This window comes from Triturus cristatus, chromosome 2_2 (genome assembly GCF_964204655.1).
Source record: "Triturus cristatus chromosome 2_2, aTriCri1.1, whole genome shotgun sequence".
NCBI lineage: Eukaryota > Metazoa > Chordata > Amphibia > Caudata > Salamandridae > Triturus > Triturus cristatus.
Window position 1 is genome coordinate 69,663,577 of NC_140582.1, and position 12,853 is coordinate 69,676,429.

General features: G+C 43.8%; 1 protein-coding gene across 1 annotated transcript in view; it reads left to right on the top strand.

Annotated features, from left to right (window-relative positions):
- Positions 1-244: 244 nt before the first annotated feature.
- Positions 245-12,853, top strand: part of LOC146861865 (zinc finger protein 484-like) — a 194,541-nt gene continuing 181,932 nt past the window's right edge. The window contains exons 1-2 of the mRNA XM_085641038.1: positions 245-514; positions 10,876-11,002. Coding sequence (XP_085497164.1) covers positions 491-514; positions 10,876-11,002 — 151 coding nt within the window. The 5' untranslated portion in view covers positions 245-490. The remainder of the gene's footprint in view (positions 515-10,875; positions 11,003-12,853) is intronic.

Genomic DNA, 12,853 nt, shown 5'->3' on the forward strand with positions numbered 1-12,853 from the left:
TGCTGTCTCCATGTACTGCTTTAGAATATAGGTCCGTATTTATTATTCCTTGCCTCGCATGGAAGCTTTAGACCATACGCCCAAACAGAAGCGAAAGAACAGCACATACCTCCACATCTCCTTTTTGGGCTATGGGAATGGAAAGAGAAAACGGACACACGTCTACATAGATCTCTGTGACTGAGCATGCTCCGTAGAGGGCTGTTTTCGCATTACACATGGGCAATCTTGGAATTCAAATGCAGACGCTGATAGTATCATAGAAATGACGAAACCTTGGAGTTTGAGAACCTGCGTTACTGTGCGGTGTATAATTACCAAGGACCTTTAGTGTTCTTTTCAGGAAATTGTTCTATTTATTTGGACTGCTCTTTAGGAAGGAGCTGCGTGTTGCTGGATTGTTCCTTCTCATCGTTTGCAACTTTTTTAAAAAAAATCTCAAACGCAAGTCTTTTAATCCGTGAAATAAGAAAAACAAAATCGGAGAGCAATGTCCTGGCAGGACTCCGATAAGGTAGGAGAGCATTTTGTTCATGCCTCTCTATTTGCCCTAATTTTGAAGTAATCATTTTTGGAAATTACCCTCCCAAAAGGCCACCAAGCTTCCATTGATGTAATAATCTGCCATTCAAACTTTACCCGACCTCCCGATAAATTATGAGCCTGAATTGACATTATTATGATACCCCTCAGCATCATCCTCATGCGTGTGGTCATTGTATAGTGCAAACGTAGCCGGAAGGCAGAGGGGCGTTTTAATGGATCTAAGGCAGAGACACAGCCAGCCTGTGATTGTAGAGTGTACCTGGGATATGAGAACAGAAGTGGCAGTTGTGATGTAGTTTTTTTTTTTTTTAAAGAAGTGTCTTTATCTCTGTCCTAAATTGGAGCAGCGATGGATGTATACATGGATATATCTTCAGATCTCAGGTGCATAGAAGGAGAAGGCATGTTGCTTATTTTTTTCCATTTTTTGCAACTCTTTGTCGCCAGTTTGATGGTGTTCTGGCTATGAATGTGCCAAAGGCCACCATAAGCGTTGACCCTGTCAGCCAGATAGGCAGGTGTTTCAATCGTTGTGGCTTTGTAGGTGATGCTGCTGGTTGCAAGATGAATCATTCCATTAAGGTTTCGTTGAAGGGGTCATACTTCTTTAGGTCCTGGATGATGCATGCTGCGACGCCCAGGATCCCCTTAAGGGGGCCAGGGTACAGTCTCGGAGGGCATTGCCACCATTAAACTGTTGTGTAGCCAGTGTGCCATGGACCCCACGACCAAAAAGGAAATGTGTCATCTGGCTGTAGTGTGAATTATAAAATTAAGCAATAATGAGGGTTCAGTAGGCCCCTCGAGGCTCTGGGCCTGGTGCCATGGCACATGCTGCACCTGCTGCACCAATGGGAATTACGCTCTTGTATCAAGAATATATTAGCTTGAATGGTAGTTCTGACACCACTTTCAGGGAGGATTTCACTTTCTTTAGTAGAGGGGAATGGTAGCTGGCCATCTTGATACTCTTGGCAGTGGGATCCTCTGTTTTAGTTGGTTAAAGCTTCAGGAAGGTGCTGGACGAGATCAGTACTGTGATTGTGGCATTAACTGTCTGGAAAAGATGAGATTTTCAAATATAGTTGTGTGCTGTCAGCATATTGCAAAGGGGCTCCATGAAGAGTTTGTAGAAGATTTGGGACATGATGGAATCCATAGGAACTCTGCATGAGATGGCGATCTGCTGGGACCTGAAGGTACTCATAAACAAATTGGTATGTCTGCTGAATAGATAGGGGAAAACCTGTGAATGACATTACCATGGAATCTCATACATGACTTCAGTGTGGGATGGTAAGTGGTGTTGAAGGCAACTGAGAGGTCTAGCAGTATCATGAGACAAGGATCATCCCTATCCGTGGTCATTTGTGATGTGAAAGGATGCTGTCTCCATTCTAAAGCATGATCGGAAGCGGGACTGGTAGTTGTGCATGAGATGGTTGGCGTTGATGTAATCTTGAAGCTATTCATAGACTGCTTTTTTTGTCATCTTGCCAATGAAGCGTGGCTGAGTGATGGGCCAGTCTTTGGTGAGGTCATCAGTGTGGGTTTCCTCATCAGTGGGAGGAACTGGCCTGTTTTATGCGTTCTGGGACGATGTCTTGAATGGGGGAGGCATTGACAAGTCAAGGAGGAGTAGGGGTGAGAAAGTATATCTAGAGAGATCATTGATGATGGACAAAGGTAGAAAATCATTCTCATAGGTGGTGGCTTTGAGGCAGAAGCAAGCGTAGTGTTGTCAGCGTACTGTCACGTCTTCTGTATTTTTAAATGAAGAAGTGGTTGTTGAAAGTGTAGATGGGAGATGGGGAGGTGAATGGTGTTGGTATAGTACTTGGCTATGGCTGCATGATGATTTGTCTACATGGAAAGACTTCAGTAGCTTGAGGTCATCAGATTCCTTTTTTCTTCTAATTTCTCTCCTGACTGCAGAAGGAGTATTTGTTGTCTGTTTGGTCTTTAGTGTACCAGGATTCTAAAGGGTTCGGCTTGCACATGGGTGTTTTACTTGGTGTGTGTGTATTCACATGATTTTCCAAAAATGTGTTGAAGTCATTTAGAAGTGTGTTGACAGACGTTGAGGTGGCAGGACAAGAGATGAGTTCAAGCTTTGGATTGTAGATTGATAAGTCTTCAAATGATCTTAAGGTTTGTTATGCTCATCTGGTCTGACATCTGTGTATTGGTTGGATTCAGAGCAGGGTGGCAGGGTTAGCAAATTGGTCGATTCAGTGCATGGGTATGGGAGGTTTGCATTGGGTGGTTGGTAATGTCGAGAAGATGAATTGTAAGATGTGGTCTTTGGAGTGTGTTGGTTGAATGACATGACTGTATGACATTGAGGGTGTTGGTGAAGTTGGGGATGGTGTCTCTCTCTTGTTTTTTTCATGCTTTTATTGTCTGGGAGATTAAAGTCTCCAAGGATGGTGGTGTGTGCGTATTGGATAGATGAGGTGGTGAAGAGGTCCGACAATTTCTGTATGAAGTCTTTATTCTGTCAGGAGGACTGTAGTTGAGGTAGCAGATCATAAACTGAGTAACAGATAATGGAAGGTGGCATTTGAGGAGCTCACTTGATTTGAATTCCAGTTACTTGCTGGTGGAGAAGGACCATAAGGGCTTAAGAATAATGGCAAGGGCAAATTCCTTCTCATGAGCTCAGCCTTCAAGCTAGAAGTTTTAGCCTGCGGGAACAAAGGTGATGGGACGTGCAAGTATGTGGGATGAGCAATGTTTTGGTGATGAAGAGTGCATCAAGTTTATGATTGTGATAAGGTCTTAGATGTGTGAAGGGTAGGAGACTGCAGAACGTGTGCTAATGAATACAAGCTGTAGTGTGTCTTGAGGTATTTGAGGCTGTATTTGTGGGGTATGTATGTTGTTGGGTATATGCGTTGTGAGGATGTGGTGTGTGTGCTTGTGTGATCTAGATCTGGGTGTGATTGTGGGGATGAAAGTCTAGGTAAATGATTACATCTTACCTGGTAGGTGCTTGCTGAGGTTCCAATGGAGCATTATTTCTAGTCCTGTTCCCTTCTGGGCGCTAAAATTCCCAAACAGGTAACACCCATCACTTTGTCTGTCTTTTATGGAGCCCACAGAGCATGATGCATTTAGGAGGTGAATGAAATAGGGAGGAAGAAAGAAGTGGTATCACTTCTGTAGAGATGAGCACTTGGAAATGCAGTGATCTTACGACCTGTGGATATGTATGCTGTGAGTGCAGTGATATTAAATCAAAATAACCTTTATTCGGTTTCATGTAATAAAACCATAAAAGTGCACATTAAATATAATAAAACGATCCTCAGAACATGTGAGTTGGAATAAAGGCCTAAGCTGGGCATAAAAACACAATACAAATGACAGCAAATGCACACGAACAGTACCAGGTAGAATACAATCGCTATAATTATATTTTAGAAATACATTTAATTTATTCATTTGATCTAGGCCATCCAGCACTCAAGCCACAGACAGGTGACTCCCTAGTTCAAGCATTGACAAGACCACTATGTCTGGCTAATAACTCAAAGCCAAACACACAAAAGGTGATGGGATGAATGCTGCAGTAAGTCTAAACACTGGCAAAGTACCATTCTAACCCATTGTTCTTTTGCCCACCATCCCACCTCAGTTTGAGCACAGCCATATGCAAACCCTTCTTGATGCTGCTCCAGTAGGAACAACCCTGCCCAAACTGTTAGGCTGGGTCCTGTCTGCACCAGTACCATTTGAAGCTATTGAAGCAGGGTTAAGACTAATTTGCATACGACTAGATGCAAGATCCCTTTGCATATAACAAATAGCAAGTCAATGACCACAGGCAGTTGGCAGCTCCTGTGAATATGCCCCACGAAATTCAAGGTCCTTCTGATGGCCAGCTGGCCAGTTGTCTCCTTGTTGGACCTTCGTCCAACAAAAGCTTTCATAGGCATTGTCCTCACCATGAAAGCCACCATCCTGGCATGAACCATGATTGACAACTCGCTCACTTGAATAATTTTCTAGTTTTATATTTAAAGATACACCTTCACTCACATCTCCAGCTACCTCAAAGACAGCAACCTGCAGTTCAACCACTAAATTTACCTCCACCTTGGCAGAGAAAATGAACCAGCCACTATCTCTAGCTGGGACGACCAGAAGACTACTGTAATTAGAAATGTTGATGCCACCTTGTTGCATCTGGGTCTGTCACTCGCTTCTGATGCAGCCGTTCCCAGCTAAGGTCATCGAGAAGATAGTAAACACCCAGCTCAACCGGCACCTCGAAGACAACAACATCCTAGACCCGTCCCAATCAGGATTCCGCAGCAACCACAGCACAGAGACTGCCCTCATCGCCGCCACAGACATCCGGATACTGCTGGACAACGGCGAGACGGTGGCCTTCATCCTCCTGGACCTCTCCGCCGCTTTCGACACCGTCTGCCACCTCACACTACGCACGCGCCTCCACGACGCAGGGATCTGTAACAAGGCCCTGGACTGGACCACCTCCTTCCTCTCCGGCAGAACGCAGAGAGTCCGCCTCCCCCCGTTCCGATCCGAGGCCTCCAAGATCATCTGTGGCGTTCCTCAAGGATCCTCCCTCAGCCCGACACTGTTCAACGTCTACATGGCACCACTAGCACGCATCGCCCGACAGCACGACCTCAACATAATCTCCTACGCCGACGACACTCAGCTGATCCTCTCCCTCACAAAGGACCCCCTCACCGCCAAATCCAACCTCCACCAGGGAATGAAGGCCGTCGCCGACTGGATGGAGGACAGCCGCCTCAAACTGAACACAGACAAGACGGAAATCCTCATCCTCGGATCCAACCCCTCCGCATGGGACGACTCTTGGTGGCCCACTTCACTGGGGTCCCCCCGGCCCCCACCGACCACGCACGCAACCTGGGAGTCATCCTTGACTCGAAACTCTCCATGATCAAACAAGTCAACGCAGTCTCCTCCACCTGTTTCAACACCCTCCGCATGCTCCGTAAGATCTACAGATGGATTCCGACCAACACGAGGAAAACAGTCACCCAAGCCCTAGTCAGCAGCAGACTCGACTACGGAATCGCCCTCTACGCCGGAGCCCGTCCAAGCTCATCAGCAGACTACAGAGAATCCAGAATGCCTCCGCATGCCTGATCCTCGACGTCCCGCGCCACGACTACATCACCCCCCACGTGAGGAACCTGCACTGGCTCCCCGTCGACAAAAGAATCTCCTTCAAGCTCCTGATCCACGCACACAAGACACTCCACAAAACCGGCCCAGCCTATCTCAACAGTCGACTCTCCTTCTACATACCCAACAGGAATCTCCGCTCCGCTGACCATGCCCTGGCCACGGTCCCACGCATCCGGAGTACCACTTCCAGAGGCAGGTCCTTCTCCCATCGCGCCGCCAAGACCTGGAACACCCTCGACCTGCGACAAACCGAAGACCTGCTGACTTTCAGGAGAAAACTCAAGACCTGGCTCTTCGACCAGTAACAGCACCCCGCCTCTCCCCCCAGCCAGCGCCTTGAAACCCTTCCGGGTATGTAGTGCGTTCTACAAATTATGTGATTGATTGATTGATTGATTGATTGATTGAATCACAGTGCCAAATACAAGGGCAAGGCGATCTTGGCATTCAAGGAACAAAGGTAGATTACATGATTTAGGGTCATATCGACAGGTCAAGCATCATCTTCTAATCTTGTCCTCTTCGTTTTAAACTTACCTGAGGATGTTCCAAGCCTCTAATGTCCCTCCACTGCTGTTAAATGCTTTGAATATCAGCCCTCATCAAGTTCATCAATGTAACCATTCACAAACTGCAAAACCTGACAGACCTCTATTGCTCTGGTTTAAACTGCTGCCTCCAAACTGTGAACCATTGAATGCTGAACAACCATCTGATACTCAGCACATTCAAAACCTAAATCGTCACTTGCAAAAAATAGGAGACCTGATAGCCTATGTCCTGAGGGTCCAGGCCACATCTTGCTATTTTGTCTTGAGTATGCAAATGGTCCTTACCTGAGTGCTTTTTCCAGACACAAAGGATACACTACGGGTGCTGAACTACGATATCGCATTTAAAATATTTCTCTGCAGATATATTATGACAATAATATTGACTCCAAAATATTGTCAGAGTAGAGTCAACAATAGTAATTTACACACTTACGTTGGTGATATTTTGGCAGTCAGTATTATGGACACTAGATATCTGCCGGTCCTTATCTTAAACTCAGTATAGTGACCTACAGCCTTCAAAATGTAGCAGCCAAGCCTACACATCACTTCAGTCGTTCAATCACTTCACTGGCTACTCATGGTCAGACGCTCTTCTTTCGAGGTACCATGAATGGCCCATAGAGCCATTATCGGGACAGGGTCATCCTTTATCAAAGTCAAATTTCAGGGACACATGCAGAATGGAATTCTGCATTCAAAAGATGCAGCACTGGTGACTAGCCTACAGTTCAAGAATACCCAGAAGTAGAACATTCTTCTCTGTTCACGCAGGCAGCCATAAGAAACATCCAAGATTATAATAAATTCAAAAAGCAATGCAACCTGGCTTCTCCCCACCAGATGAAGCCACCTACCACAAAGCAGCGCCAGACCTAAACCAACCAAGAACTAGAATCAGGCATCCACACAAAGATGGTAGGTATAAGCGCATGCATACTTTTCTTTTACTCCTCTGGTTATCATGCACAACACAAAACAACCCTAATGTCACACTGTGAACCCACCACCTGAATGTAAACATAGGTATGCATAAGCGTTAAAGGCTCAATCAATCATTCCTCTTCACTCCATATCACACTTAAGTGCAGTTACACAGGACACTCGACTTGGTAAGGTAACACTTTCATCCTCACAACACCAAAACTCTTCCCACATAAGCCACTCGAACTGTTCCAGCCAAACACAACCAAAGAAGTAGCTTGACAACCATCAAACAAGTGGGCGTGATGGCCTTGTCAGGAGTAGCCATTGCTATACTAATACAACTGCATTACACATTCCCCTGTATGTTCCACAGGGCAGCCTGGTATTCAGCATGTATCCCTAGTGGCAGATTCCTTGCAAGTCATTTTTTTTCCATTCCAGATTTTTAAAAGAACATTTCTTGTGTGTTCCGTGATCATCATGTTGCTCTTTTTTTATTCACATGGAATATCCCAATCTAGCATGGCTTCCTCCCTCTTCTGAGCCAGCCTAGGCTGCAGCAGTATAAAAATATTTTTATAATCTAGCTTCATTGCGTCTCATCAACGTGTGTTCCTTCTTGCTGATAGTCGCTCTATATCAGAGATTCTCAAAGAACAGCCCATGAGCCGCTTGTGGCCCTCTTGATATTTACTTTTATCTGTCTGGTGAACAGAATCACTGAGTTGCTGTTTACCTGACTCAGCACTAACATTCAAAAAGATATAAAAAAACAGGCACGTTATTTATATGTTTACTTACGTAGAGGAAAAGAAGGTGTCCTGCACCACTTATTTTTAGAAACACCTTCAATCTTAAAGACATTGTGCAACAAACGTAAAAATATGTGAAAAAGTATTCTCATTATTATTAAAAAAAAGTGTATTTATATAATGTGTGGATGTGTTTCACCCTGGTACGTCACATTATTATTTCTTCAGATTATATCATATCACTGAATTGAGTTGTTTTTATTAGAAGCAACAGTTTTTAAATATGAACTTAAAAATATATTAATGCTTCCTTCCTATCTCTGAGCCCAATGACGTTAGTAAACCAAGGGGCAAGTCATTTGTCATGGACACTGCCTGGATCGCCTGGGTTGTTGTTATATTTGGAGCAACATTATTCATGTATTGTGGGTGCTCTCAGATGATGAAGATTTCTCAGCATCATGAAATTTGGACAAGTGGGGAAGCTGGGATTGATCCCAGGTTTTCTGGATATACATTGTGCAATTCAGCCACTAGATGGGTGTCTCTTTCCCCACTCAAAAGTAAATTTTTTGTCTTTAATTCTTGGAGCTTGAGGTTAGAGTGTGGGTGGTAAATGCTGCATGAAGGCTTGGCTCATTTTGGACTCTGGGATCCTCGAGCTGGGCCAAACCCATGCATCTGGCTCAAGCTTGACTTGAGCCTTCAGTGGCTTCCACCTCTATCAAATAATGGCAATTTAGGGGGCAAAGGCACAGGTAGGATATGATTTCACTACACCACACAATTTGGTTGAGCAGGAATACCAGCACCACATTGCAGGACTGCTTGTTTCAAGGTTCAGAACTTTCTCAGTACACCATATTTTAGTAACTAGACTATAAGACTGAGAGCCTAATTCAGATGGAGGCAGAAAGGATACTCTGTTGCAATGGCAATAGAGTGACCTTTCAGTCAATCTGAAGGTTTGCCCACCTGACTTAGACAGACAGGCAGCCATCAGTATGTAGATGGCTGCCACCTATATACCACTCTGAGGCCTGACAAAGTAAGAGCTGATAAGGGTTTGGCCATGGGTCCACCCACTCGATTTAGAGTGGGCAGACACATAGCCAGGTTTTACTTCTACAAACCACCACCTAAAACGTGGATGTATATAAAAGTAAAAACATTTCAATGACCCCCTATGGTATGGGAGATCACTCCCATGGTGAGGGGGTCATTGCTCGCTTTATTTTTGTTTTAAAACAAATCTTGCCTTGGGATTGAAAATAAAAAACAGAATATGAAAGTAAACTGGAACTGTCATGTTGATGGAGTAGCAAGGCACACTTTTATTACATTTACAGATACTGCTCTGGCGGCGATTGCTGTAAATGCAATATAATTTTGCTAGGCTGGCGGACATCTATAAATATGGCTGGTGGAGTACCCTTACCACCTCTGGAACAAAGTACTTCACCATGGCGAGAGTACTAACACCTTCCACCAATATTAAAATCAGGCCCTGAGTGTGCTTTCACTCGAGGGTAAACTCGAATGAGTGTTGGGGTACATTCGTGTACATTCGTGTTTTTCCATCTTGCTCAATCAACAACTACTAAGGTGTGAATGGTTCTGATGGTTAGACTCAGGGACTACTCTCATCAAAGAAATGTCACTATGCTGTGGACCATACATAGCCTTTAAATACAAAGTTCAAAATCAACATACATTGACAAAGTGGTAAAGCCAGGATTAAACGTTTCCACTGTCCCACGTCTAGTGGTGTAGGTTGGGTGGTTGTGTTTGCTACCTTAGTGAATTAAACACATTGGTGGGGAGTCTTTGTCAAGGATTTTTTATGACACTCGCTAGTTTAACAGAGCATGTTTCTAAGCACTCCTAATGTTTGCAGGTAAGAGACTAAAGGCATAAGGAGATTGTGAGGCTTAAGGTTCAATTTCATTCCAATTCAATATTCATGTTACTTCCTTTGTACTGTTGACTCACCCAAGTTAGCAAAAGCAAGCAGAGAAGGCATACTGAGAGTGTACTAGAGGGATAGCGACTCACATACAGCATAACACAGTATTGTCAAATCTATGTCTCTACTACAGACTAGAGGATTAGACCGAAGTATAGAATAAAACCCTCAAAATAACTCCACGACTCCCTGTCCAATACATTTACCTACTTTGCTCCCCCTATGCCCACCTTCCAACCCCCACTCCAACCTCCACCCTGTTGGCATGAATGCGGCCCTTGGTCACACCACAGACCATATATTTTGACCTCTGGGAAAATGTCTACGAGTTCCTATGCTCTTCAAGTTGTTCTTGTCTGCTACTTTTCTGAGATCCATGGATTTTGCTGGTACTTCCATAGATGTTCCACTGCTTAATTAACAGGTTTTTCAGGCATCTGCATTTTTTTTTGTCTGGCAAGATCTATTTAGATTTCTGTTTCCAGACTACTAGATGGGGAACCAAAGTCATCACCCCTTTCTTTAGTTCAAGAACTCAAGCTGTCCGGTACCCAACAGTGGCATTTAATTTCCCCAGTATAGGTGCCACTACTGTCCACAGTGAGGATTTAGGTAAGGTCGCTGTATCTAGGGACAAACCACTGTATAGTTGTTCTGTATCCAAACACGAACAAGCTCATGTTTCAAAGCTTTCAAGGCATGATTAGCGTTATAAATAACTGCAGTAGAGTTTCCTGTTTATGTGATTTGACATATCTGTATTTAAATTTTATTCTTATTCAAATTGGTACCACTTTTGCCACTCAGAGAGGTGAAAGACTGACTGACTTTTACAAGGATTTGAGCATAAAGCAGGTTTTTGCGTTGCATCTGGAGACTAACTGATAAAACAGTTTAATTTAAATAATAATATATTGATTGTGTATTACTATTTCAGGCACCAGTTACATTCCATGATGTTGTTGCGTGCTTCTCTGACGATGAGTGGAAGCTTCTACATAAGTGGCAGAAAGAACTTTACAGGAATGTGATGATGGAAATCCACCAGGCCTTGACTTCGCTGGGTAATATTCTTGCGCTCACTAGTATCAAGTCGATGCATCCAATGAAATATGAAGCATCTTTCAGTTTTTCTTTGTTTTATTTTTTTGATAGATCACAATCGTTTTTAATAGATTCCAGTAGATTTTCCAAACTCTTTTCTCAGCCAAATTATTTTTAAATGGTTAGAAAAAAACGAGTCTGCGTTCCTACGCATTGTACAAAAACATTTGTATCTAAATCTTAAAAGAAAGAGCAGGAGTGATGAAGTCAGAATATCCAGTTAATGTAAGAGAAAGATTGAGTGGAAGGGTTGGAATACAGGGCCAGATTTCAAACTGGGAATTACCATTTTATAAAGAATACACCTTTAAGAGTATAGGGTATTGATGTCAAAAACAACAAGAAAACACATCACATATCTAAAATTCAGCACCATGTGAAAGGGTCTACACAATGAATTGACCACTTACGTTAAAACACACAATATCCTTAAACATACTATGGGGCAGATCTATATTGGAGATGCGCCACTTTTACGCCGCCGTTGCGTCACTTTTGTGATGCAGCGGCGGTGTAAACCCTGCGCCACGTTGCGCCATATTTACATCATGACGCATCTATGGAGATGCGTCACGATGTAAAGCCCTGCGCCGCGTAAAACCTGCGTCAGGTTTCACGTGGGCGTGTCGACAGAGGGGGGGCGTTCCGTCGCAGGAACGCCCCTGAAAAGTGACTCAGTCAAATCTATAAGATTTGACTGAGTCACTTTCCCAACGCTGATGCGCCAAAACCCTGCGCCTGCTTGAAGCAGGCGTAAGGCTTGACGCACCATGTTAGGGATAGGGTAGGTTGGAACAGTGCTGGAGTTGCGTCGCGCTTGCGACGCAACTGAAGCACTGCGCCAACCTTACGCCATCGGATGCGTCACGCATCTGTTTATTCCTGCGCCATGATGCGCCGCATTGTAAATGCGGCGCATCATGTGTGGCGCAAGGGTAAACTTGCGTGACGCATCTTTCCTGGCGCATCCTTGCTGATTTGCAGGGATGCGCCAGGAAACATAAATCTGCCCCTATGTTGCTGCAACACCTGAGTCTTAGTAGTTCACTAAGACCCGCAATACAGGTGTAATCCTGATCAGGCTCTAATGAGGAGTTTATAATTAAATCGGGATTGGAAATCCGATAGAAAACCCTACAAATTTTGGAATTTCCGGTAGCATAAACATAGCAGAATTTGTCTAGGAAAAGTGAGGGCACTTAATGAAAAATATGCAGAAACCAGTGCACACATAGTGACCGATGAGATTATTCCTCATTTGGAGCACTTCACCCCAGTTCCTGGGGGAATTTCTCACCAGAAAATACCGACCCACCTCCCAATAGCCGCATTTCCTCATGACGGTTTCACCGGCAAACTTGTCTTAAGTACTGAACTAAGCACTTGTGACTACAAATTGCAATAAGGTCATCAAACATGTAAAGGAATTTACGAGGGAAAGTTATAAAAAGTAAGCAAAAATAGGAAAAGAAAAATATGGACTTTGTTTTTACAGTCACAAAAATATTGCCATTGATTGTAACTAATCCACAGGTAGTGGATCCAAATCACTAGAGTAAAAGGGACACAACGAAAAACAGAGTTCACAATATATTATTTTTCCAATACTTCATAGTATTAAAATGTCTTGACGTATTTCAAGTTTTTGGATGATGTCTCAATGGACCTCATTGAAACCCTGCCGTATGACCATGGCATTCTTGCTGGCGTCCTGACACATCAAAACGTTTTGCTCTCTGACCCTCACAATACCTGTATTTTTTTCTCATGGGTATTGTAGGATGTTCTTTTTCACAGGGCGGCCCTACCAT